General features: G+C 43.2%; 1 protein-coding gene across 1 annotated transcript; it reads right to left on the bottom strand.

Annotated features, from left to right (window-relative positions):
* Positions 1–715: 715 nt before the first annotated feature.
* Positions 716–22,347, bottom strand: LOC109903136 (neuronal acetylcholine receptor subunit alpha-7). Its single transcript, XM_020499765.2, has 10 exons — positions 21,948–22,347; positions 19,580–19,719; positions 19,331–19,375; positions 18,563–18,672; positions 18,368–18,447; positions 8,253–8,420; positions 7,919–8,113; positions 6,071–6,157; positions 5,618–5,727; positions 716–2,196 (listed from the first exon to the last, which is right to left on the bottom strand). The coding sequence occupies exons 1-10, from the start codon at positions 22,105–22,107 to the stop codon at positions 1,465–1,467; spliced, it is 1,827 nt and encodes a 608-aa protein (XP_020355354.1). The 5' UTR covers positions 22,108–22,347; the 3' UTR covers positions 716–1,464.
* Positions 22,348–26,281: the final 3,934 nt, after the last annotated feature.

Genomic DNA, 26,281 nt, shown 5'->3' with positions numbered 1-26,281 from the left:
TGTAATATAAAAATTACAATTGTGTCATTTAAATCAAGTCATTTGTGTGTTCATCTTGAGGTTTGAGGCTCACTCTTTCCTTCACGTTCCTCACATAACAGTATATTATAGGAAAAATACTCAAACTATATTATGGTATTGTTTTCTACTGTTAATACAGCAACGAATGTTTTTGCATGTCAGCAGTCGACTTTTCAACAAATTGGACTTTCAAGAAGCAGTGTCACTTGCCACATCATGATGATGTGACATTGCTTCTTGAAAATCCTATATCTTCAAAACTTGACTGCTGACAGTCTCAAAATGTTTTGCATATGTCAACAGTAGACTAATTAAAGATAATACCAAAAGACCACTTAAAAGTTTTTGAGTGGTATTTTCCTTTTAACCTTTCACTTTGGAGCCAATGAGATGAGCCTTCTCTATTAGGACCTGCCAAATTCTATTAAGTGACTTTTTGATGGGTCATTATTGGATCAACCCTCCACTGTAACACAATTACTGACAATTACACTGACGATTACGCACTAATGCAGTTGCCCAATCACAAGCAGCGCTGCACACTGAAGGAGATTGGTAGACACTGGCAACCCACTGACAGATCAGGCCTGGGGAAGGAAGTGGGACTTCATTTAGTGCTTCAATCGATCGAAAAATACCCCATGTTATTTAAGACCTTGCAATTTGATGCCCATGAAACAAATGAGACAGAATGAAAGATGAGATTAATTTTTATTCCTCTCATCTGATGTGTTCTTCTGTTTTATCCTGGAGATCTAAGTGTTCACATTAACACTGCCCAGATTAGTTTGTTGGACCTTCCCTCCTTCGCTGTCAACATAGAATACCTCTGTCTGTTCACACACTCATTCCTTGTTGTCTCTCCTTGTAAAAGTCAGTCTCTCCCCCTCCTTCCCGGTCCCCCCTTTCAGTAAATGATGCCGTCTTTCTTTGCCTTTTCTGGGACTTGAGAGTGAAGGGTTATCTTCTCTCTGCCAGTAAATCAAACAGCCCTATATATCTGTATGTTCCTCTCTGTCTCTCTCTGTAGGGACTGCAATCTTCCCAATCTCAGGTTGAATTATCCCATATTCCACTTTTCTTATTGCCCATCCTGCTCACCTTCACTTCTTATAGGTCTTTGAGAAAGCCTTATAGTTCAATACAATTGACTTCACCCTCTACAGTCCTTGAACCATCCCTTTTTTGATTCTTCTCCCATAAACTCATCCCTCCCCATCCTGTTCCATTTCATCAGACGTCCTTGATAGACTTCAATAGACCATCTTGAGATGTACTGTAGACATCTCCAAAGAACCCCCCTCATCTTGACACGAGGGTCTGTTGTCCCCGACAATAGCCCTCTTAGACTGAGCCCCAAATCATTCCACATCCTGCTCTTTCTCCCCTACTTCTCCCCTCACTCTTAATATCTCCTCCTCCTCTGCCCCATCCTCTTCTTCCTCAGAAGAAGTCCTTGGAGGCGGCCTCCACAAAGTTGGGAGCGGACATGAGGATGGCGATGGTGCAGATGATGTTGAACACACTGAAGGCCACCAGGCAGAGCCGGTCGATGACTGCTGCCGCAAACTTCCACTGGTCGGCCACGCTCTCTGTCTCATCCTGCTCACGGAAGCGGTCCGCCATGTAACGCACTTCCTCCAGAATAGCCTGGAGCTGGGGGTCGCCTATACGCCCTGCTGAGTACTGTCCTCCACCCCCCATTCCGAAGACTCCGCCACTGGAAATGGTGCTAGGGCAGCCCACGGTGTCCGCGTTGGGGGTGGGGGGTGGCGGAGGGCTGCAGAATGGAGGGGGCAGATGGGGAGGGGGACTGCCTGCTACTCGAGGAGGCCCGGCCGAGATGCTGTAATTCTGGATGTGATCTGGGAGCAGTGGGGGGTCGTCCAGATTCTGGAAGCCAATGTAGAGCAGGTTTCCATTGTTGTTGGCGCTGGACTGGGCGTGAAGATGGGGATGACCCAAGTGCTGGGGGCCAGCCTGGAGAGGGGCCAGGTTCTGGGGGTGGAGTTGGTGGAGTGTGGGGTCTGGAGGGTTAGGGATGCTACCGCTCTGGGAGCTTGAGGAGCAGCGCCGTAGGTGGGGGGCGCAGGGTGGTCGCTCTGGGTCATCACTCTCCCCTGGGCGCTTCATACGTAGGAACCATGCTACCCACTGCAGTAGGACCACATTAACCTGAAAGGAAGAGAAAGGAGAATCAATCAGAGAAGGATGTTATAATATACACTGAGTGTACAAAACATTGAGAACACCTGCTCTTTCCATGACAGACTGACCAGGTGAAAGCTATGATCCTGTATTGATGTCACTTGTTAAATCCACTTCAACTCAATATTAGGAAGGTGTTCTTAATGTTTTGTACACTCAGTGTAGATGCATAGCAAGGGAGGTAAACACATCTAGTGAGGAATACACCTACACCTAAAAAGGGTAGTGCACTTGACAATACTCTAGGGGAAAACCTTTCAGCTGGTAAAAGCTTGACACAGTGGGTGGTGTGTGCAGATGCTGGTATGTTCAACTTGACCTTTTGTATTCAACGCTTACTTTCATGAGCACAAGAATGAGAAAATCACCTAAGGCAGGAAACCTTTATATAAAGCTTCATTTAAATTCTAACCATGGAATTAAAGTTAGACACCGCCATTTGTCTCCCCCTTAGGTGTCTTTTATCCCTTTTATATCTAGACAAAAATCTGTCTTTATACCATCTTTTCTTTATATCTGAAAGCGGTAGGGGGTCAAAAACGCTGTAGATTAAAACCCGCCAAGAGAAATAGTCATTGTTGAGGTATTTTCTTTAAAAATTCTGCATACGGCTCTGTGAAAACCGGGACGTTCAACAAGTCCCAGCTTTGGGACGACACTCATTTGGGTGAACCAATCACTAAACTTCAAAGTAATACTTTAGCATGTATTCTCTCTTGCTCTTCATCGCTTTATCATTTCACTAGCAATTTCTCCTCGCATGTTAAATCAGTTGATGAAGATGTTTTGAGCAAGCTATCAATGTGCATATAATACTTCCACAAGTGGAAAGAGGCTAGGAAAAAAAGATGAAATGCCGATCTTCGTTCTGAATGAGTTACAGCAGATCATCTGCCCACTGCAACTTTTGAGGACACAAACACACACAAGTCCACTGCTTCTGGTCTGCGCTGCTATCTTGGTTTAACTATCTAAATGTAATATTGATAAAATTGGCAACATTTCTTTAAATTGACAATTCTGTGAATTGTCTTGTGCAAGTGTTAAATTGACACACTACCTGTTAGCAAAGGTGTCAGATTGAGATGATGTGCAGGAGCTTGTTAGAATTTGTAGTATTGCATGATGTCTACAGTGCATTCGGAAAGTATTCAGACCCCTTCACTTTTTCCATAGTTTGTTACGTTACAGCGTTATTCTAAAATTGATGAGAAAAAACACAATTTTAATCAGTATACACACAATACCCCATAATGACAAGGTAAAAACAGGATTTTAGACAATAAAAAACGGTAAATATATGTATTCAGACCCTTTACTCAGTACTTTGTTGAAGCACCTTTGGCAGCGATAACAGCCCAAGTCTTCTTTGGTATGACGCTACAAGCTTGGCACACCTGTATGTCGGGAATTTCTCCTATTCTTCTCTGCAGATCCTCTCAAGCTTGGTCAGGTTGGATGGGGAGGGTCGCTGCACAGCTTTTTTCAGGTCTCTCCAGAGATGTTCGATCAGGTTCAAGTCCGGACTCTGGCTGGGCCACTCAAGGACATTCAGAGACTTGTCCTGAAGCCACTTGCATTGTCTTAGCTGTGTGCTTAGGGTAGTTGTCCTATTGGAATGTGAACCTTTACCCCAATCTGAGGTCCTGAGCGCTCTGGAGCAGGTTTTCATCAAGGATCTCTCTGTACATTGCGATCAATCTTTCCCTCAAACCTGACTAGTCTCCCAGTCCCTGCACACAGAATGAGTCTGCCACCACCATGCTTCATCATAGGGATGGTGCTAGGTTTCCTCCAGATGTGAAGATTAGCATTCAGGCAAAAGACTGCCATTTTGGTTTCATCAGACCAGAGAATCTTGTTTCTCATGGTCTGAGAGTCCGGTTTTCACTTTGTCATTGTGGGGTATTGTGTGTAGATTGATGAGGATTTTTTTTTATTCTAGTCCATTTTAGAATAAGGCTGTAACGTAACAAAATGTGGAAAAAGTGAAGTGGTCTGAATACTTTCCGAATGCACTGTATTTTGACGCTAAATAGCTTTTTCGAATCTGAGAGTAAATAGAGCCGTGAATATATTGATAAAAGTCAACTCCGAGAGAGATTTACATGATTATCAAAACGCCCCAATTGGAAAAATGATTGGAACCATTTCCCCATTTGACCGCTAGGTTTTATGGGTATTATGACACCTCCACTGTGGGCCTCTATAGTGTCTGTTGTTGTTGTGCAATTATTAACATTGCCGTTCGATGCCCTTCTCTGAACCCCCATCATTTACGTTGCTAATTGACCAGCTGACTACCCAAAGTGGGCCATTTATCAGTGGGAAGACCTTGCAGATTGCACCAATCTATAAAGCATCTTCAACCCATCCATTCTCCTTCACTAAAACCCATTCTCTGAGTTGATGACATCAATAAATCTGTAAATGCCGTATCTGCCAAACAGGGGAAGCTGAGAGATGCATTTGGAAAAGCTTCAAGGTATTGCACAAAGTGAGAGACTGAGATAAGGCTAGAAACTACGTCAGACACAAGCCTACAGACCCAATGTATTATTGTGTCCAACCGAAAGGTATGGTACTGTTGATCTGAACTTGGACAGACTGCAAAGGAGTGAGGAGATGTATAGTGATTTGTTAGTATAAGTAGTTTAGAAGGACAAATACAGAGTGATGTGAAAATTAGAGATTGGAGGATGAAAAGATGGAGAAAACTATAGAAAGAGGCATTGAAAGAATAGTCCCATACAGTTGGAGTGAAGGGCAGATAAAGAGGGTAGCAATTAAGGGGTAGAAGGTAGCATGGAGGCAGGGTATTGCATCAGGCATTTTTGAAATGCGGTGGCATTTGCGCCTTTCGCCTTTGCAACCATAAAAAAAAATACTTTAAAATGACAAATAGTTGCACATCACATCATTCTGTTTTTTAATTGAACTGTTTATCAATGATAAACCACAATGCAAGTTCTTTATACTGCATAAAAATGTATGTTTATACATTGTTTGAAGCAAATTGTTTAAAGCAAATTGGCTTGTCCCACTAGTGATGAGTATAGTTGTAGCATTGTGATATACCAGGAGACCAGCCACGGAGGGATTGGTGGGTGAGCGCATAGAGCGAAGCGTGACGTGTTTTCCCATGGGAAATGCTAAATAGTTAGTAATGACTGGTGGTAGGCTAGCGGTTAAGAGCGTTGGGCCAGTAACCAAAAGGTCTCTGGTTCGAATCCCCGAGCCGACTAGGTAAAAAAAAATCTGTCTTTGCCCTTGAGCAAGGCACTTAACCCTAATTGCTCCTGTATGTTTTTCTGGATAAGAACGTCTGCTAAATGACTCAAATGTAACTGTCTTTGGCTGGAGTACACTGCATGAGCTCTGGCCTTACCCATTTGGGCATCTGTCCTCCGTTTGGGTCATGGTGATGATACTGCAGCACCACCGTTGTAGCTATGACTGACATCCCAACAATGATCATAGTACTGGCAAAGTACTGTCCTGAAAGGTGGGCAAAAAAGGAGGAAAGAGACAAAACAATTAGAGTAGAGAGAGGAAGCCATTTGTAATAACAATGCTAACAGTGGTTCTTGCTGATCATGACTTGGCATTTTTCTTGGGCTTCAGTGGACTGCATTTGTGTTTTAGTAGCCATCTGTCTGGCTACAGGGTGCTCACCGTACATAATTTCCAGCAGCGAATCTTTCAGATTTATTTAGCCAATTACATTTAAGGACAACCAGATGGTTAGATCACCAGGGCCTGACAAACATTTGGGACAATTATTTCAAGTGCACATACACACACATTCTAGACTCTAACACGCATATAAGAACACACACACCTATGAGAGGGATGGAATCTGAAGTGGCTGGCATGATCTCTGCCACCAGCAACATGAAGACAGTGAGAGAGAGCAGCACAGTGATACCTGAAAAGAGAGAGGAAGATATTAAAAATGTATAAAACAGTGAGTGGATGCTGAGCACCATCTCCATAACTGACCAGGCTCTTGGGTTTTGAAATACTCAGTACAACTATAACACACACTACTTCCCCACGCTTCTCACACATTTATTAACATCATTGCCTCAATCAGTTTTGATCCCGGACAGGCCTACAGAAATCCACATTTGTAAAGATAAACTTTCTTATAGGCATCTCGTTTGACAAATACTTTATGGTCTCTACCAATCAAGCCAATGGTTATTCATTTCAATTGACTATGATTCGATTTGGTTCAATCTGATGCAAATTGCAAAGTGTGACAGAGTAATGTACCCAAAGTGAAATTACTTTACTACATTCCTCTTCTTCAATTTCCCTTAGTAAAGCCTTACTTCTAACCCACACATATGCTTACCCTATATTAGCAATCCATCTACCCCAGCTGTCTCTGTCCCCCCCAACTCCCTCCCTTCTCCATCTTCATTCATCAGATTTAATCTTCATCTCCTCCCATTACCTCTGTCCCACTTTTTTTTAAACCCACATTTTACAAGTGCTTTCTTGGCATAACTGGTACCGTCCAGAAGCAAGCCGATAAAACAAACATCTGTCAAGTGAGTCAGTCCTGTTCGCTCTATAGATAAAAAACAAATGTCCCTTCAAGGGTTGAGAGGAAATCAGAAAATCACTTTTAGGAATGTCACAGTAAGAAATGGACAGTGGCTTTCATTTAAGCAATATGCTTATCTTGGCTAGCCTGGTTGATACCAAACTCCCACGTCCTCCTTACGTGAGCGGCTGGGGAGGCTCCTTTGATGTTGTTGGCACAATCAATGCGTTTCAAATGCCACCCTATTCCCCATACAGTGGACTTCTTTTGGCCAGAGCCCTGGTCAAAAGTAGTAGACTATAAAGGGAATGAGATGCCATTTGGGATGCAGATAGAGCCTCAATAATGAAGGTTGCTCTGCTTTTACACTGGTTTGTTCCACTCCTACATCTCTCTCGCTGTAACACCCCCACACACAAATAGGCTGTGAGCGCTGACCCCTTGCTTTACAACTGCTCGTTTTCAAATCCAAATAGCAAGAGTTTTCAATGCCCCTCGGGTCATTTTTGGGGGGGTAATAACCAATCGGTGCCAAAGCACAAAACTGGGAGCATTTCTACCCTTATCATGAGACTCGATTTAGAGTTAAGAAAACAGCCTCTCCACACTACGATAGGTATTCGGTACATAGCTTGTGTTGTACAGTCTGGCTGATACCAGGCTATGTTGTATCTTGGCACTTAATTCCTTAAAACCTGTTCACCAAGCATGGTGTCAAGCTGAATTCCTAGAAGGCTGTGTGTATGCTCTCACTCCCTAATCAATTCCTGGGCTTAATTACATCAATATGTTAATTGGCTGTGGTGTGTAATACAATGCAGCGTAATGCATCCTCAAATTAGCTTAAAACGTTTCACATCCCCAAAGTTCTTCTAGGTCTTCTTTGTTTTCCTCCACTTTTTTACAATTTTTTTTTCTAGAATCAATCTACTCTCCCTCCCCTGTCATCTTTTCTTCCCCGTCACCATTATTCCCCCACGTCCTTTTCTTATTCCGCCCTATACTCTCTAATGCATTTCCTCCTCTCCATGCTGCTGTCCACCATCCTCTCATCCTCTCCTCTCTGTGTTCCTTCTAGGAAAATAAGGTTAGTCTATTCTATCACTCTTGGATCATGTTCTCCTCTCTGCTCACCCAGAGAGATCTTCTCTCCAGAGTCGGCAGGCAGTAAGAAGATGAGCAGGGTCATGGAGGATAACAGCACACAGGGGATGAGCAAGTTTAGAGCGTAGTAGAGAGTGCGCCGGCGGATGGTCACAACGAACGTCACGTCAGGGTAGGGCTCCTTACAACAGTCATAGAACACCTCGCTACGAGTACCTGGCACTCCTTGAGAGAGGAAAAAAAGAGTAAAGGAGAGAATATATATATATATATTTTTTTTTTAAATAAAAGTTGAAGTTGAGTTGACAATGAAGTTGAGAAATTGATAACAGAAATTTAGGAGGGCGATTCCAACTCCACTGACCCACTAGGTCCCACTCCCCGTTGGACATGTACCCGGAGATGTCGGCCTCATTCATTTGTAGGTCCATCAGCCAGCCATCGTACGTCCACGAGCCAAACTTCATCTCACACTTTTGGATGTCGAAGGGGAACCAACGTACGTCCACGTTACATGTGCTCATGAAAATCCCTAACAGACGTGGAAAGAGTGATTAAAAGGGAGGCAAAGAGTAAAGTATAAGAAATATAGACACATTCCTGTGCACAGGGCGATTTGAAGAGAGAATGAGAGACATTTGACTTTTTGTCCACATATACTCTTTAAGAAAATATGTACTTTGCATATACAGTCATGGCTAAAAGTTTTGAGAATGACACAAATATTAATTTCCACAAAGTTTGCTGCTTCAGTGTCTTTAGATATTTTTGTCAGATGTTACTATGGAATACTGAAGTATAATTACAAGTATTTCATAAGTGTCAAAGGCTTTTATTGACAATTAAATGAAGTTGATGCAAAGAGTCAATATTTGCAGTGTTGACCCTTCTTCTTTAAGACCTCTGCAATCTGCCCTGGCATGCTGTCAATTAACTTCTGGGCCACCTCCTGACTGATGGCAGCCCATTCTTGCATAATCAATGCTTGGTGTTTGTCAGAATTTGTGGGTTTTTGTTTGTCCACCCGCCTCTTGAGGATTGACCACAAGTTCTCAATGGGATTAAGGTCTGGGGAGTTTCCTGGCCATGGACCCAAAATATCAATGTTTTGTTCCCCGGCCACTTAGTTATCACTTTTGCCTTATGGCAAGGTGCTCCATTATGCTGGAAAAGGCACCAAACTGTTCCTGGATGGTTGGGAGAAGTTGCTCTCAGAGGATGTGTTGGTACCATTCTTTATTCATGGCTGTGTTCTTAGGCAAAATTGTGAGTGAGCCCACTCCCTTGGCTGAGAAGCAACACCACACATGAATGGTCTCAGGATGCTTTACTGTTGGCATGACACAGGACTGATGGTAGCGCTCACCTTGTCTTCTCTGAACAAGCTTTTTTCCGGATGCCCCAAACAATCGGAAAGGGGATTCATCAGAGAAAATTACTTTACCCCAGTCCTCAGCAGTCCAATCCCTGTACCTTTTGCAGAATATCAGTCTGTCCCTGATGTTTTTTCTGGAGAGAAGTGGCTTCTTTGCTGCCCTTCTTGACACCAGGCCATCCTCCAAAAGACTTTGTCTCACTGTGCGTGCAGATGCACTCACACCTCCCTGCTGCCATTCCTGAGCAAGCTCTGTACTGGTGGTGCCCCGATCCCGCAGTTGAATCAACTTTAGGAGACGGTCCTGGCTTGCTAGACTTTCTCCACCAATCTAATACTTTAAGATTTTTGGGAAGTAGTGAGGGGGAGAATCTCAATTGCACACTCCTCGGGTCCTCTCTCCTCGCCTCCTTCTCAAAACCCATTGGAGGAGAAGGTCAGATGGGCGGGACCTCTGGCTTTCTCATCCAATGGGTTTTGAAAATTAGGTGAGGAGAGAGGATGCGATATTCTCCCAATGAGTACACTTCAGGAGAACGGAGATATAGTGCGATATAGAGAGTGACACTGATCTCTACTCTGCAGTCAACATTTTCATTATACAGAAACACACACAAAGTACTACATTATTGATGAACACAAGGGGAAACACAGAGATGACACACCAAGTACTACACAGTTTAGATTGCTGGCAAACTTAAGCAAAGCAATTACTGAAATGACAAATCAACCCTATTGAGTTTTCCAGTAGAGCACAAAACCAAAATGCCATAGTAGCCAAACAGCACTCAAAAACATTAATTATGAGACACAAGACATGCAAATAAGGGACAACCAGGTGGTTAGAAAAGCAATTTGAATGGGTTAGCTGATTTTCCGAAAATGCAACCAGAAGTTGACGATCAAACCAATACTAAATTAAATCCAGTATTGATTATAAAACGTAGTCATCACATAAACATAAAATGTCTAATACAAGATTTATTTTGGGGGGGAATCACACATAATGTCATCTCCAGGGTAGAGATCAGTATTTTCTCTTTCTATGTTTTTAATAAATGTAATTTAACTAGGCAAGTCAGTTAAGAACAAATTCTTAATGACAATGACGGCCTACCGGGGAACAGTGGGTTAACTGTCTTGTTCAGGGGCAGAATGACAGATTTTTACCTTGTCAGCTCGGCAATTATATCCAGCAACCTTTGGGTTACTGGCCCAATGCTCTAACCACTAGGCTACCTGTTGCCCCAGGTAACCTAGTGGTTAGATGGCACTCTCTGGGTGCGTACCAATATATATGGCTCTCTCTGGGTGCCTCCCAATATATCCCCTTTCTCCTGAAGTATACAGTACTCATTGGGAGAATCTCAATTGCATACTCTGCTTGGTATGGCAACTGTTCAGCATCCGACCGCATCACCGCTTGGTGTGGCAACTGCTCGGCATCCGACCGCAAGGCGCTACAGAGGGTAATGCATACGGCCAAGCTTCCTGCCATTCAGGACCTCTATACAAAGCGGTGTCAGAGGAAGGCCCTAAAAATTGTCAAAGACTCTAGCCACCAAAGTCATGGACTGTTCTCTCTGCTACCGCACGGAAAGTGGTACTGTAGCACCACATCTAGGTCCAAAAGGCTCCTTAATAGCTTCTACCCCCAAGCCATAAGACAGCTGAACAGTTAATCAATTGGCTATCTGGACTATTTGCATTGACCCCCTTTTTTTATTCTGTTGCTGCTACTCGCTGTTTATTATCTATGCATAGTCACTTTACCCCTACCTACATGTACATATTACCTCGACTAATCTGCACCCCCGCACATTGACTCGATCCTGTACCCCCTGTATATAGCCTTGTTATTGTTCATTTTTTATATTTTTTATGTAATTTTGTTTATTTAACTTTTTATTTTTTTTGCAAATATTTTCTTACTTACAAAAAAAACTGCATTGTTGGTTCAGGGCTTGTAAGTAAGCATGTAAGTAAGCATTTCGCGGTAAGGTCTACACTTGTTGTATTCAGCGCATGTGGCAAATACAATTTGATTTGATATATAGTTTCACACTGAGCCATAAAGGCATGTGACAAGGAAATTGTCAACAATGAACAGTCCAAAACACAACTTACAACTCTCCAAAACTCAATTTCCTTACAACTGCACCTCTTTGCTCTGTGGCAAGGCCATTGTAATAACTCATTATTTTCTCTAAATTGATTAAATCTAAAACTAAACTGATTAGCTAAAAGCTACACTTACCTCCATTTTCAATTCACTGCTCTCCTGCAGCCCTGTAACAGATCCTCTAAGCTAACAATTAGGTTACTCTAAAAGCTGATCTGACAAGCAACATTCCTTGACACAAAATATCCTCAAACTGCAACTTGTCGAAAAATATATCTTAAAACTCTGGACAATCTCTACACAGGAAACAAGATGGATCACCCCAGCCTTTAAAAACCAATTTCCTTCCTTTCCCTTATGCTGCCGTTTGGGACAAACACTATTTCCTTTATAGTGCACTACTTTTGGGGTCTGGTCAAAAGTAGTGCACTATGTAGGGCAGGGGTAGGCAACCCTGTTACTAGAGTACTGCACATTTTTGTTCCAACTAAATCAAATCAAATTGTAATTGTCACATGCCAAATACAGCAGGTGTAGGTAGACCTTACAGTGAAATACAGTGATGTCGGCGCCATCTCCGCAAGATGGCGCCGACAGAGATGGTCGCCTCTCTTCGAGTCCTTAGGAAACTATGCAGTATTTTGTTTTTTTATGTATTATTTCTTACATTGTTACTCCAGGAAATTTTAAGTCTTATTACATAGAGCTGGGAAGAACTATTGGATATAAGAGCAATGTCAACTTACCAACATTACAACCAGGAATACGACTTTTCCGAAGCGGATTCTCTGTTTGACCACCACCCAGGACAATGGATCTAATCCCAGAAACCGACCCAAAACAACAGCACCGCAAAAGGGGCAGACAGAGCGGCCTCCTGTTCAGATTCCGTAGATGTGCACTTCCCCCACCGCTCCCAAGTATACTACTCGCCAATGTCCAGTCTCTTGACAACAAGGTAGATGAAATTCGAGCAAGGGTTGCCTTCCAGAGAGACATCAGAGATTGTAACATTATCTGTTTCACGGAAACATAGCTCTCGGGATATGTTGTCGAAATCGGTTCAGCCACCGGGCTTCTCCATGCATCGCACCAACAGAAATGAACACCTCTCTGGGAAGAGGAAGGGTGGGGGTGTATGCGTCATAATTAACGTCTCATGGTGTAATCATAACAACATACAGGAATTGAAGTCCTTCTTCTCATCCGAACTAGAATTCCTTACAATCAAATGCCGGCCATATTACCTCCCAAGAGAATTCTCGTCAGTTATCGTCACAGCTTTGTACATTCCCCCTCAAGGAACTTCACTGGACTCTATGTAAACTGGAGACCATATATCCTGAGACTGCATTTATTGTAGCTGGGGATATTAACAAAGCAAATTTGAGAACCAGGCTACCTAAATTCTATCAGCATATTGATTGCTCTACTCGCGGAGGTAATGCACTCGATCACTGCTACTCTAAGTTCCGTGATGCATGCCCTCCCTTGCGCAAATCCCACCACTACGTCATCTTGCTTCTACTGTCTTATAGGCAGAAACTCAAACAGGATGTACCAGTGACTTGAGCCATTCAGTGCTGGTCTGTCCAATTAGAATCCACGCTTCAAGATTGTTTTGATCACGCGGACTGGGATATAGTCCAGTCAGCCTCAGAGAACAACGTCAATCTATATGCTGACTCAGTAAGTGTATTGGAGATGTGGACCCACTGTGACTATTAAAACCTACCCTAACCAGAAACCGTGGATCGATGGTGGCATTCGCGCAAAACTGAAAGTGCGAACCACCGCATTTCACCATGGAAAGAGGTGGGAATGGGATAATGGCTGAATATAAACAGTGTAGTTATTCCCTCCGCAAGGCAATCAAACAAGCTAAATGCCGGTACAGGGACAAAGTGGAGTTGCAATTCAACGGCTCAGACACAAGACGTATGTGGCGGGGTCTACAGGAAATCACGGACTACAAAAAGAAAACCAGCCACGTCACGGACACCAACGTCACGCTTCCAGACAAACTGAACGCCTGCTTTTCCCGCTTTGAGGATAATACAGTGCCACCGTCGCGGCCTGCTTACAAGTACTGCACCCCACCCCCTCCCTCTCCTCCATGGCCAACGTGAGTAAAACATTTAAATGTGTTAACCCTCGCAGGGCTGCTGGCCCAGACAGCATCCCTAACCGTGTCCTCAGACTATGCGCAGACCAGCTGGCTGGTGTGTTTACAGACATATTCAATCGCTCCCTATCCCAGTCTGCTGTCCCCACATGCTTCAAGATGGCCACCATTGTTCCTGTACCCAAGAAGGCAAAGATAACTGAACTAAATGACAACCTCCCCATAGCACTCACTTCGGTCATCATGAAGTACTTTGAGAGGCTAGTCAAGGATCATATCACCTCCACCTGACCGGCCACCCTAGACCCACTTCAGTTTGCATACCGCCCCAACAGGTCCACAGACAATGCAATCGCCATCACACTGCACACTGCCCTATCCCATCTGGACAAGAGGAATACCTATCTAAGAATGCTGTTCATTAACTACAGCTCAACATTCAACACCATAGTACCCTCCAAGCTCATAATCAAGCTGATGACCCTAGGTCTCAACCCCGCCCTGTGCAATTGGGTCCTGGACTTTCTGACTGGCCGCCATCAAATCAAAGTTTATTTGTCACGTGCGCCGAATACAACAGGTGTAGTAGACCTTACAGTGAAATGCTTACTTACAGGCTCTAACCAATAGTGCAAAAAAAGGTATTAGGTGAACAATAGGTAAGTAGTAAAGAAGTAAAGAAATAAAACAACAGTAAAAAGACAGGCTATATACAGAAGCGAGGCGATAAAAGTAGCCAGGCTACATAGACACCGGTTAGTCAGGCTGATTAAGGTGGTATGTACATGTAGATATGGTTAAAGTGACTATGCATATATGATAAACAGGGGGGGGGGGGGATAGGCTCTTCACAAATAGGCTCTTCACAACTGTCTTGGTGTGTTTGGACCATTCTACTTTGTTGTTGATGTGGACACCAAGGAACTTGAAGATCTCAACCTGCTCCACTACAGCCCCGTCGATGAGAATGGGGGTGTGCTCGGTCCTCCTTTTCTTGTAGTCCACACTCATCTCCTTAGTCTTGTTTACGTTGAGGGAGGTTGAGGGGGGTTGTTATTCTGGCACCACATGGCCAGGTCTCTGACCTCCTCCCTATAGGCTGTCTCGTCATTGTCGGTGATCAGGCCTACCACTGTTGTGTCATCTGCAAATTTAATGATGGTGTTGGAGTCGTGCCTGGCCATGCAGTCGTGGGTGAACAGGGAGTACAGGAGGGGACTGAGCACACACCCTTGGGGAGCTCCAGTGTTGAGGATCAGCGTGGCAGATGTGTTGCTACCTACCCTCACCACCTGGGGGCGGCCCGTCAGGAAGTCCAGGATCCAGTTGCAGAGGGAGGTGTTTGGTCCCAGGATCCTTAGCTTAGTGATGAGCTTTGAGGGTACTATGGTGTTGAACGCTAAGCTGTTGTCAATGAATAGCATTTCACATAAGTGTTCCTTTTGTCCAGGTGGGAAAGGGTAGTGTGGAGTACAATAGAGATTGCATCATCTATGGATCTGTTTGGGTGGTATGCAAATTGGAATGGTTTCTGGGATAATGGTGTTGATGTGAGCCATTACCAACCTTTCAAAGCACTTCATGGCTATGGACGTGAGTGCTAGGGGTCTGTAGTCATTTAGGCAGGTTGCCTTTGTGTTCTTTGGCACAGGGACTATGGTGGTCTGCTTGAAACATGTTGGTATTACAGACTCAATCAGGGACATGTTGAAAATGTCAGTGAAGACACCTGCCAGTTGGTCAGCACATGCCCGGAGCACACGTCCTGCTAATCCGTGTGGCCCCGCAGCCTTGTGTATGTTGACCTGTTTAAAGGTCTTACTCATGTCGGCTACTGAGAGTGTGATCGCACAGTCGTCCGGAACAGCTGATGCTCTCATGCATGCCTCAGTGTTGCTTTCCTCGAAGTGAGCATAGAAATGGTTTAGCTTGTCTGGTAGGCACGTGTCACTGGGCAGCTTGTGGCTGTGCTTCCCTTTGTAGTCTGTAATAGTTTGCATGTTGTGGTATGTACGTACAGTCACTGTGGGGACGACGTCCTCAATGCACTTATTGATAAAGCCAGTGACTGATGTGGTGTACTCCTCAATGCCATCGGAAGACTCCCGGAACATGTTCCAGACTGTGATAGCAAAACATTCCTGTAGTTTGGCATTTGCTTCATCTGACCACGTTTTTATTGACCACAGGGCGCCAGTGGCGAATTTGCCAATCTTGGTGTTCTCTGGCAAATGCCAAACGTCCTGCACGGGGTTGGGCTGTAAGCTCAACCCCCACCTGTGGACGTCGGGCCCTCATACCACCCTCATGGAGTCTGTTTCTGACCGTTTGAGCAGACACATGCACATTTGTGGCCTGCTGGAGGTCATTTTGCAGGGCTCTGGCAGTGCTCCTCCTGCTCCTCCTTGCACAAAGGCGGAGGTAGCGGTCCTACTGCTGGGTTGTTGCCCTCCTGCAGCCTCCTCCACGTCTCCTGATGTACTGGCCTGTCTCCTGGTATCGCCTCCATGCTCTGGACACTACGCTGACAGACACAGCAAACCTTCTTGCCACAGCTCGCATTGATGTGCCATCCTGGATGAGCTGCACTACCTGAGCCACTTGTGTGGGTTGTAGACTCCGTCTCATGCTACCACTAGAGTGAAAGCACCGCCAGCATTCAAAAGTGACTAAAACATCAGCCAGGAAGCATAGGAACTGAGAAGTGGTCTGTGGTTATCACCTGCAGAACCACTCCTTTATTGGGGGTGTCTTGCTAATTACCTAGAATTTCCACCTGTTGTCTATTCCATTTGCACAACAGCATGTGAAATTTATTGTCAATCAGTCTTGCTTCTGTAACGGATGTGATACGCTAGCTTAGTTAGCGGTGGTTCGCGCTAAATAGCGTTTCAATCGGTGACGTCACTTGCTCTGAGACCTTGAAGTAGTAGTTCACCTTGCTCTGCAAGGGCCGCGGCTTTTGTGGAGCGATGGGTAACGATGCTTCGTGGGTGGCTGTTGTTGATGTGTGCAGAGGGTCCCTGGTTCGCGCCCGGGTATGGGCGAGGGGACGGTATAAAGTTATACTGTTACACTTCCTAAGTGGACAGTTTGATTTCACAGAAGTGTGATTGACTTGGAGTTACATTGTGTTGTTTAAGTGTTCCCTTTATTTTTTGGAGCAGTGTATATATATATATATATATATATATACATACAGTTGAAGTCAGAAGTTCACATACACCTTAGCCAAATACATTTAAACTCAGTTTTTCACAATTCCTGACATTTAATCCAAGTAAAAATCCCCTGTATTAGGTCAGTTAGGATCACCACTTTATTTGAAGAATGTGAAATGTCAGAATTATAGTTGAGAGAATGATTTATTTCAGCTTCTATTTCTTTCATCACATTCCCAGTTGGTCAGAAGTTTACATACAATTAATTAGTATTTGGTAGCGTTGCCTTTAAAATGTTTAACTTGGGTGAAACGTTTTGGGTAGCCTTCCACAAGCTTCCCACAATAAGTTGGGTGAATTTTGGCTCATTCCTCCTGACAGAGCTGGTGTAACTGAGTCAGGTTTGTAGGCCTCCTTGCTCGCACACGCTTTTTCAGTTCTGCCCACAAATGTTCTATGGGATTGAGGTCAGGGCTTTGGATTGGCCTACCTTGACTTTGTTGTCATTAAGCCATTTTGCCACAACTTTGGAAGTATGCTTGGGGTCATTGTCCATTTGGAAGACCCATTTGTGACCAAGCTTTAACTTCCTGACTGATGTCTTGAGATGTTGCTTCAATATGTCCACATAATTTTCCTACCTCATGATGCCATCTATTTTGTGAAGTGCACCAGTCCCTCTTGCAGCAAAGCTTCCCCACAACATGATGCTGCCACCCCCGTGCTTCACGGTTGGGATGGTGTTCTTCGGCTTGCAAGCCTCCCCCTTTTTTCTCCAAACACAACGATGGTCATTATGGCCAAACAGTTCTATTTTTGTTTCATCAGACCAGAGGACATTTCTCCAAAAAGTACGATCTTTGTCCCCATGTAGTGGCTTTTTTTATGGCGTTTTGGAGCAGTGACTTCTTCCTTGCTGAGCGGCCTTTCAGGTTATGCCGATATAGGACTCGTTTTACTGTGGATATAGATACTTTTGTACCTGTTTCCTCCAGCATCTTCACAAGATCCTTTGCTGTTGTTCTGGGATTGATTTGCACTTTTCGCACCAATGTACGTTCATCTCTAGGAGACAGAATGCGTGTCCTTCCTGAGCGGTATGACGGCGGCATGATCCCATGGTGTTTATACATGCGTACTATTGTTTGTACAGATGAACGTGGTACCTTTAGGCATTTGGAAATTGCTCCCAAGGATGAACCAGACTTGTGGAGGTCTACAATTTTCTTTCTGAGGTCTTGGGTGATTTCTTTTGATTTCAAGGAAAGAGGTACTGAGTTTGAAGGTAGGCCTTGAAATACATCCACAGGTACACCTCCAATTTACTCAAATTATGTCAATTAGCCAATCAGAAGCTTTTAAAGCCATGCCATAATTTTTTAAAGGCACAGTCAACTTAGTGTATGTAAACTTCTGACCCACTAAAATTGTGATACAGTGAATTAGAAGTGAAAGAATCTGTCTGTAAACAATTGTTGGTAAAATTACTTGTGTCATGCACAAAGTAGATGTCCTAACCAATTTACCAAAACTATAGTTTGTTAACAAGAAATTTGTGGAGTGGTTGAAAAACAAGTTTTAATGACTCCAACCTAAGTGTATGTAAACTTCCGACTTCAACTGTATATATATATATATATATATATATATATATATATATATATAAACAGAGTGGGAAAGAGAAAAAGAGACTCACCTGGAGGGAGATACTCTGCGAAGCCACTGGAGTTAACCAGCACATTGGTCTTAAAGGTAGAGTCAAAGTCATCGTCTGCACTGAGAAAGGAGAAAGGAAAGGGTGGATCGAACTCTAAACTGTAGTGTTTAAAGCAGAAAACGCATGCATGTAAATGTGATGCATGACGACGTGATATGGCTATAGGTGTATTACCTGTTATAGAGGAGAATGTCTGGCGTCCACACCTGGTCAGTTGTGAACCGAAGGTTTTTCACTCCAGGGTATTCAGATTGGTTCCACTGAAGATAATGATCAAACCAGCTCTGGAAGACAGACTCAAACTGGATATATTGGACAAGGCAATTGATTTCAACGTGAACAGAATATACACTGAGTGTACTAAACATTAAGGACACCTTCCTAATATTGAGTTGCACCCCCTACTTTTGCCCTCGGAACAACCTCAATTCATTGGGGCATGGACTCTACAAGGTGTCGAAAGCATTCCACAGGGCTGCTGACCCATGTTAACTCCAATGCTTCCCACAATTGTGTCAAGTTGGCTGGACGTCCTTTGGGTGGTGGACCACTTGATATTCATGGGAAACTGTTGATCATGAAAAACCCAGCAGCGTTGCAGTTCTTGATACAAACCGGTATGCCTGGCACTTACTACCATACCATGTTCAAAGGCACTTAAATCTTGTGTCTTGCCCAATCACCGTCTGAATGGCACACATACACAATCCATGTCTCAAATCTTAAAAATCCTCTCCTCACCTTCATCTACACTGATTGAAGTTGATTTAACAAGTGACAACAATAAGGGAATACCTTATTTCACCTGGTCAGTCTATGTCATGTCAAGAGCAGGTGTCCTTAATGTTTTGTTCACTTAGTATATAACAGAAGGTCCCCTGAGATACATTTACTCTCACTTCGACAGCTGTATACTCTTACTTGAAGCTGTGCCGTGCTTACCATCCGAAGCCAGATGTTAGTGGTGACGACCTGATTCTTCTCATCCTGTAAGATGTGAATCTTTTTAAGTAAATTCTTATTCTGAGGACCTAGTGTATATTGAGAGACTTAACTCAAAGAATTGTGTATAAAAAATAAAAATAGGTGCAGTGGATGATTTACTTTTACAGACAGGCAGGTGGGCACAGGTATTGACGAAGGCACAGACCGATACAATAACGTAAATGTAATCTGAACATTGATCCCTACCACATCCATGATCTGCATCAGACTGATAGAGAAGAAGACGGTGAGGGAGTGTGAATCGTTGCCCACCGGCCTCTCCATACGATTGTAGTCCTTCAGTAGGTTCTTCAACAGGGTCCTCTGGTGAGGGCCCTGCACCGACACTGAGAGAAGAACGGAGGAGAGGGAGATGGAAGGAAAAGGAGAGCAGGGGATTTCAGAAGAGAGGTGACATAAATAGAAGGTATCAAAAAGCTGTATACAAGTAACCTATTCCAGACTGGTCTGCACGTTTTAAAGTTTGAATGGCATTTCTAGCTTAAACGGTTGAAGACTACTGTAGTAGCGAACCGGAATTTTTCCCATTCAAGTCTATGGCTCCTGAAATGCATTTAGATTTATGCAAATATGGTTGTAGTGGGAAAAGTCTCATTAGTATCGAAATGTTTTTTTTCGAGCAACAGTAACAGGACCAGTCTGCATGCTATAAAGTAGTTTTGGTGTTGGTAGCTTTAACGGTTGCGTATCCAAATACTTCCCATTCAAGCTTATTGAGTTTTATGCACATTTGAAACAGTTATAGTTCAAAAATTGTAAATGGTATCAAAAAGCTGTTGACAAGCACACCATTCCAGACTGGTCAGCACATTTTAAAGTTTGAACGATGCAAACTTTTACGTTGTGGCCATTGAAATGCATGGCCATTTAAATGCATTGGGATTCATGCAAATGTTGTTGTGGTGTGAAAAGTATCAGTAGTATCAACAAGTTTCTTTCAAGCACACTGCGGACAGTCAGCCTGCACGTTGTAAAGTTGTTTTGGTATTGGTAGCTTTTATGGGAGCGGAAGGAGAATAATAATAAGTATGAACAGTTTCTAAAGTTGTGCTTTGCTTTCAGCAAGCACACCTAATTAATGAATAATAAAGCAGTTTTGTGTAAAACCCCTGAAGCACTAAAAATGTATGTAGTGTGAATCATTAAATAAGGCAGGCTAAGGATTTGTTTCAAGAAAGTGTTGCGTGACTCATTTAGAAATGTAGAATTTTACTGACGATTATATCTTCGATGAGTTTCTGTTTTATTACTCAGATTAGGAGGACGAGCTGAACGTAACGGTGGGAATGGAATTCATGGAATGGTATAGAACACATCAAACATGGTTTCCATCCGTTTGATTCCATTGACTCCATTCCAGCCATTATTATGAGCCGTCCTCCCCTCAGCAGCCTCCTGTGCATTCAACTACTGTAGGACCACCATCTTGCACTGCATTAGAACGTGCGTTATGATGTATTACTGCTGTGTATGCTTCTAACTCAAGTCTGTGGGTATTAAATATTTTTTGAGGTCGACTTAGCATCTTTTGTCAGCTTGTAGCTGTTGTGTATGGTTTTGGCAGCTGTATTTGCAGTTAGCTTTTAACATCATAGGCCCATAACCGTAGCTGTTATGTTCTCCCGATATGTGTGTTGCTGTTGTGTGTCATTTCAGATCCATTTGGTGTACAAACGGACGTTAAGAGCGCTTTCAGTGGTCGGTGTACTTCTAGCTGTCGCTATTATCCTTTACCACTGTGTGTCAATAGCCAAAGGAGAATCGGGTATCACCGGGAAAGTATCAAGAATCTCTACAAAAGGTTGCGGTCTGGAAATGATTTACGATTTTGCACTGAGAGGAAAGTTCACTGTCTCTTTATCTAATTCCAGGGTAAGCAGCCTCTGATATACTGTAGTAATACCTTTCATTTCCCTTAGTAACCTATATCTTCCTCTGCTTACAGCGCATCTACTCTCTCTGCTACAGAAACATGTCCATAACAGCATAACAAGGGAGCAAGATCGAACCAGATCTATAATGGTGTTCAATTGAAATAACACCATTCAATTGACGTGAACACCACTGACAGTTGTCTGTTCCCTGCTGGTTCAATCCTATAAATACTGCACTTTCTGTCAACAGAGATTTGGAGAAAATAGAGGGGAGAGAGTGAGGGATCAAGGTTTTTACATTTACGATTGCAGCATAAAATCCTTCCCTAGTAAAGCATTTATCCCCATCTCTCTCAATTTATAAACCGACTCTCTTTCTTTTTATGTCTGTCCCCGCGATAAACATGTATTTTATATTGAGCACCACGTCACATCAGGCTCTGAATAACAGATGTAGACTACTGTATTAACTATGCACACAGGTAGGCATGTACACACAGACAAACATAAAACAAGAGCACAAACACTGACCGAACACAACAAACTCACACACAAATACACCGACACTTCTCATTCGTTCTCTCCTCCTTTACAGTGATATTTTCCTAGTCTTTCCCTCTGGCTTTGTAACTCTAATCTTTCAATGTAGTCAGAGAGAGTAGATAGAGAGGCAGACCTACCCTGGACCAAAGCAGAGAATCCACAGACAACCAGAACCACAGAGCACCACATTTCTAATGGATAGGAATCGGAGAAGAGTGCAGCTGAGACAGGGATAAGAGGAGAAGAGGCACGGACAGGAGGGTTGGATTCAGAGGCTGGAATATCCCTGATTTGCATCCACAAAGCATCAGAAGGAATGAATAATTGAATCAGAGAGAGAAAGACAGAGATATGGGTGGCAGGCAGTGAGGTACGGAGCCTAAGTTTGCACACGCCGTCTGGAAAAATGCAGTGAATGAGTGGAGGAAAAAAACAACTGATTCTACACAAGCCAGCCCCCCCCCCCTCTCTCTTTCTCTGTTGCTCACTCTCCTTATCCTCCCTCCCTTACTGTGTCCCTCTGCTTCCCTGGGAGGTGGAGTCTAGAAGGAAACCGTGAGAGGAAATAAGTGATGTGGAAGAGTGGAAAAAGAGAGGGGGAGCCTCAACTGACCTTTTTGAGAAAAATAGTCCGACCTGATTGATTTGTGTCAACATCTTAATTGACTATTTGTATATATTCCATTAGTTCCGTGTGTGTGTACAAACATTCCTCTTGGGTCCAATCTCCAGATTTGTCTGTGCTGCACAGTGATATACACAGTCTACTGGAGCAGAGAACTGATGGAGAGGAGAACTAGCCTGTGTGAGTGAGCGAGGTGATAGATAGGTGAGTGATTTGGCTGAGTTGTGTGTGGTGTGGTGGGGTGGGGAGGTAGCTCTGTCAATGAGGGGGACAGGGGGAGTTGAATCAGCAGGAGGGATGGACTTGTATAATTGAGAAAGTGCTGGGCTCTGCATGGGGGCCCAGTAATGTGCATAGTTGGACTCCACTCGTCCTCATGTAGTGCTGATGCAGGGAAGAGGAGAGAAACCGAGGGGGAAAGAAAGAGGGAGAAAGATAGGGACTGTAGAATAGAATATCCTATTACTTCTGCTGCCTTTCGCTATCCATGGCTTATGGGGAGTTGTCAGGCCTCTCCTGTGCCCTAGAGGCACATATTCACGCATGGGTGCACACAATGATGAATGGCCTGTAGAATGGGGGGAGGAAAGCATCGGTATCGGTTAAGTAAAGAAAACTGCACCAAGCATGAAACAACAAGGATATACAGGTAACTGCCAAAATAAAGGAAACACCAACATAATAGGGCGTTGGGCCATGACGAGCCACCAGAACAGCTTCGATGCACCTTGGTATAGATTCTACAAGTGTCTTAAACCATACGACACCATTCTTCCACAAAATAAAACCATAATTTGGTGTTTTGGTGGTGGAAAACGCTGTCTCAGGCACCCCTCCAGAATCTCCCGTAAGTGTTTCAATTGGGTTGAGATCTGATGGCTGAGACATACACACACACACACCCTTTAAACCCCCTATGCTCTTTTGAGACCCCTCTTTCAAAGTTACTGAGATCTCTTCTTCTAGCCATGGCATCCAAAAATATTGGGCAACAGGGCATTTTTGGGATGTTTACATTTAAATTGCTTAATTAACTTAGGAACCACACCTGTGTGGAAGCACCTGCTTTCAATATACCTTGTATCCCTGATGTTGTCAAATATTTCCTTTCCTGTAATAGGCTATGTAAGAAGATTCATGTTGAATCTACATACCTCCATCATTAGAATGTGTACAGAATTAACTAAAGTCTGATTCAAATATGGTGTCAAATATGGTGCCTGTCCTATTACGCACTATTGTATTGTGCCAAAATCAAAACCATGATGCCTCGTAAAAATATGCGTGTCAGCCACTAGGGTGTGGGCGACATCTGGTGGTTTGTACAAGAACTACATTCAGGGTAAAGATAAATATTTCTCACCAACCTGTAATGAGGTGAGGGGAGAGGAGAGCAGGAGGGTAATGAGGAGGAGGAGAAGATCAAGAGAATGATAAAGAATATGAAAACAATGAGTAGTGGCTTTTGTAAAACAATTGCTCATCAAAAAAAAGAATTGATATGGAAGCTGAATAAATAAAATAATTTTCATTATGAAGATTACGTGGATGCTGCTGGTGATGATTTCACTATGGAAGAATAGTTAATCCCATTGAGTGCTACCCGGCCTCTCACAATGGAACCATGACTACGTCTCAAATTGCACCCCAATTCCCCAATGTAGTGCACTACGTTTCACCAGGGCCCATAGGGCTCTGGTCAAAATAGTGCACAATACAGGGAATAGGGTGCCGTTTGGGGACGCACACAATTAGTCATTGTACTGTGTTTTTTTAAATACTCTCTTGATTGGATTAGGGCATTATACTACGTTGACGACTCCCATTTAATAGGGTATTATTAATAAAAAGTATATTATTATACAGTTGAAGTCGAAAGTTTACATACACTTAGGTTGGAGTCATTAAAACTTGTTTTTCAACCACTCCACAAATTTATTTTTAACAAACTATAGTTTTGACAAGTCTGTTAGGACATCTACTTTGTGCATGACACAAGTCATTTTTCCAACAATTGTTTACAGACAGATTAATTCACTGTATCACAATTCCAGTGGATCAGAAGTTTGCATACACTAAGCTGACTTTGCCTTTAAACAGCATGGAAAATTCCAGAAAATTATATCATGGCTTTAGAAGCTTCTGATAGGCTAATTGACATCATTTGAGTCAATTGGAGGTGTACCTGTGGATGTATTTCAAGGCCTACCTTCAAACTCAGTGCCTCTTTGCTTGAGATCATGGAAAATAAAAAGAAATCAGCCAAGACCTCAGAAATAAACTGTAAACCTCCACAAGTCTGGTTCATCCTTGGGAGAAATTTCCAAACGCCTGAAGGTGCCACGTTCATCTGTACAAACAATAGTACGCAAGTATAAACACCATGGGACCACGCAGCCGTCATATGTCTAAGGAAGGAGAAGTGTTCTGTCTCCTAGAGATGAACGTACTTTGGTGCAAAAATTCTCAGTCACAAAACGACAGCAAAGGACCTTGTGAAGATCCTGGAGGAAACAGGTACAAAAGTATCTATATCCACAGTAAAACGAGTCCTATATCGACATAACCTTAAAGGTCACTCAGCAAGGAAGAAGCCACCGCTCCAAAACCACCAATAAAAAAGCCAGATTCCAGTTTGCAACAGCACATAGGGACAAAGATCGTACTTTTTGGAGAAATGTCCTCTGGTCTGATGAAACAAAAATAGAACTGTTTGGTCATAATGACCATCGTTATGTTTGGAGAAAAAAGGGGGAGGCTTGCAAGCCGAAGAACACCATTCCAACCGTGAAGCCCAGGGGTGGCAGCATCATGCTGTGGGGGTGCTTTGCTGCCGGAGCGAATGGTGCACTTCACAAAATAGATGGCATCATGAGGAGGACAATTATGTGGATATATTGAAGCAACATCTCAACACATCAGTTAAGTTAAAGCTTGGTCGCTAATGGTTCTTCCAAATGGACAATGACCCCAAGCATACTTCCAAAGTTGTGGCAAAATGGCTTAAGGACAACAAAGTCAAGGTATTGGAGTGGCCATAACAAAGCCCTGACCTCAATCGTATAGAAAATGTGTGGGCAGAACTGAAAAAGCGTGTGCGAGCAGGAAGGCCTACAAACCTGACTCAGCTACACCAGCTCCGTGGGAAGGCTACCCAAAATGTTTGACCCAAGTGAAACAATTTAAAGGCAATGCTACCAAATACTAATTGAGTGTATGTGAACTTCTGACCCACTGGGAATGTGATGAAAGAAATAATAGCTGAAGTGAATCATTCTCTCTACTATTATTCTGACATTTCACATTCTTAAAATAAAGTGGTGATCCTAACTGACCTAAGACTGGGAATTTTTACTAGGATTAAATGTCAGGAATTGTGAAAAACTGAGTTTAAATGTATTTGGCTAAGGTGTATGTAAACTTCTGACTTCAACTGTATCTGCGGCATTTTCAAAGTAGCCTTTTCCTGATTATTTTTGACGAATGCCTTTCACCTGTCTCATTGCATACTTCTAGTAGGCTACTATCTCGATTTGAGTATGTGTTGTATTTTGATTTTACAATACCTGTCTTTATCCTCCTCTCTCCAACCCTCCTTGACCTCCTCTGTTAACTGGAGCCCCATCTGTCAAGTATTAATAGATGGAATTAAATGTTGGTGAATGTCATTGTTATGACTTTAATTCCAAGACCATTTCCCTCTTCACATTGTCAGGCTAAAGGGTGACATATTTCATTAGCCCGTAAGTATCAGATCTCTGACTCTCAAACCAATTTGATTAATCTGTCATATTTCTATAATCTCCTCCCCTGCATTCATACACAGGACCATCACGCACTCTCTTA

Source organism: Oncorhynchus kisutch, linkage group LG14 (genome assembly GCF_002021735.2).
Source record: "Oncorhynchus kisutch isolate 150728-3 linkage group LG14, Okis_V2, whole genome shotgun sequence".
In the NCBI taxonomy this organism is placed as follows: Eukaryota; Metazoa; Chordata; class Actinopteri; order Salmoniformes; family Salmonidae; genus Oncorhynchus; species Oncorhynchus kisutch.
The sequence above is the reverse complement of the archived record's forward strand: the minus strand, read 5'-3'. Positions and strand labels throughout refer to the sequence as shown.

Bases quoted from the DNA above. Each gene is read 5' to 3' on its own strand.
- LOC109903136 (XM_020499765.2), bottom strand. From the start codon at position 22,107: ATGCAAATCAGGGATATTCCAGCCTCTGAATCCAACCCTCCTGTCCGT. The intron at 6,158-7,918 runs GTGAGCAGAGAG...CTCTCTTTTCAG, and splicing joins TGGAGAGAAGATCTCTCTGG to GTATCACTGTGCTGCTCTCT. The intron at 5,728-6,070 runs GTGTGTGTGTTC...CCCACCTTTCAG, and splicing joins AGATTCCATCCCTCTCATAG to GACAGTACTTTGCCAGTACT.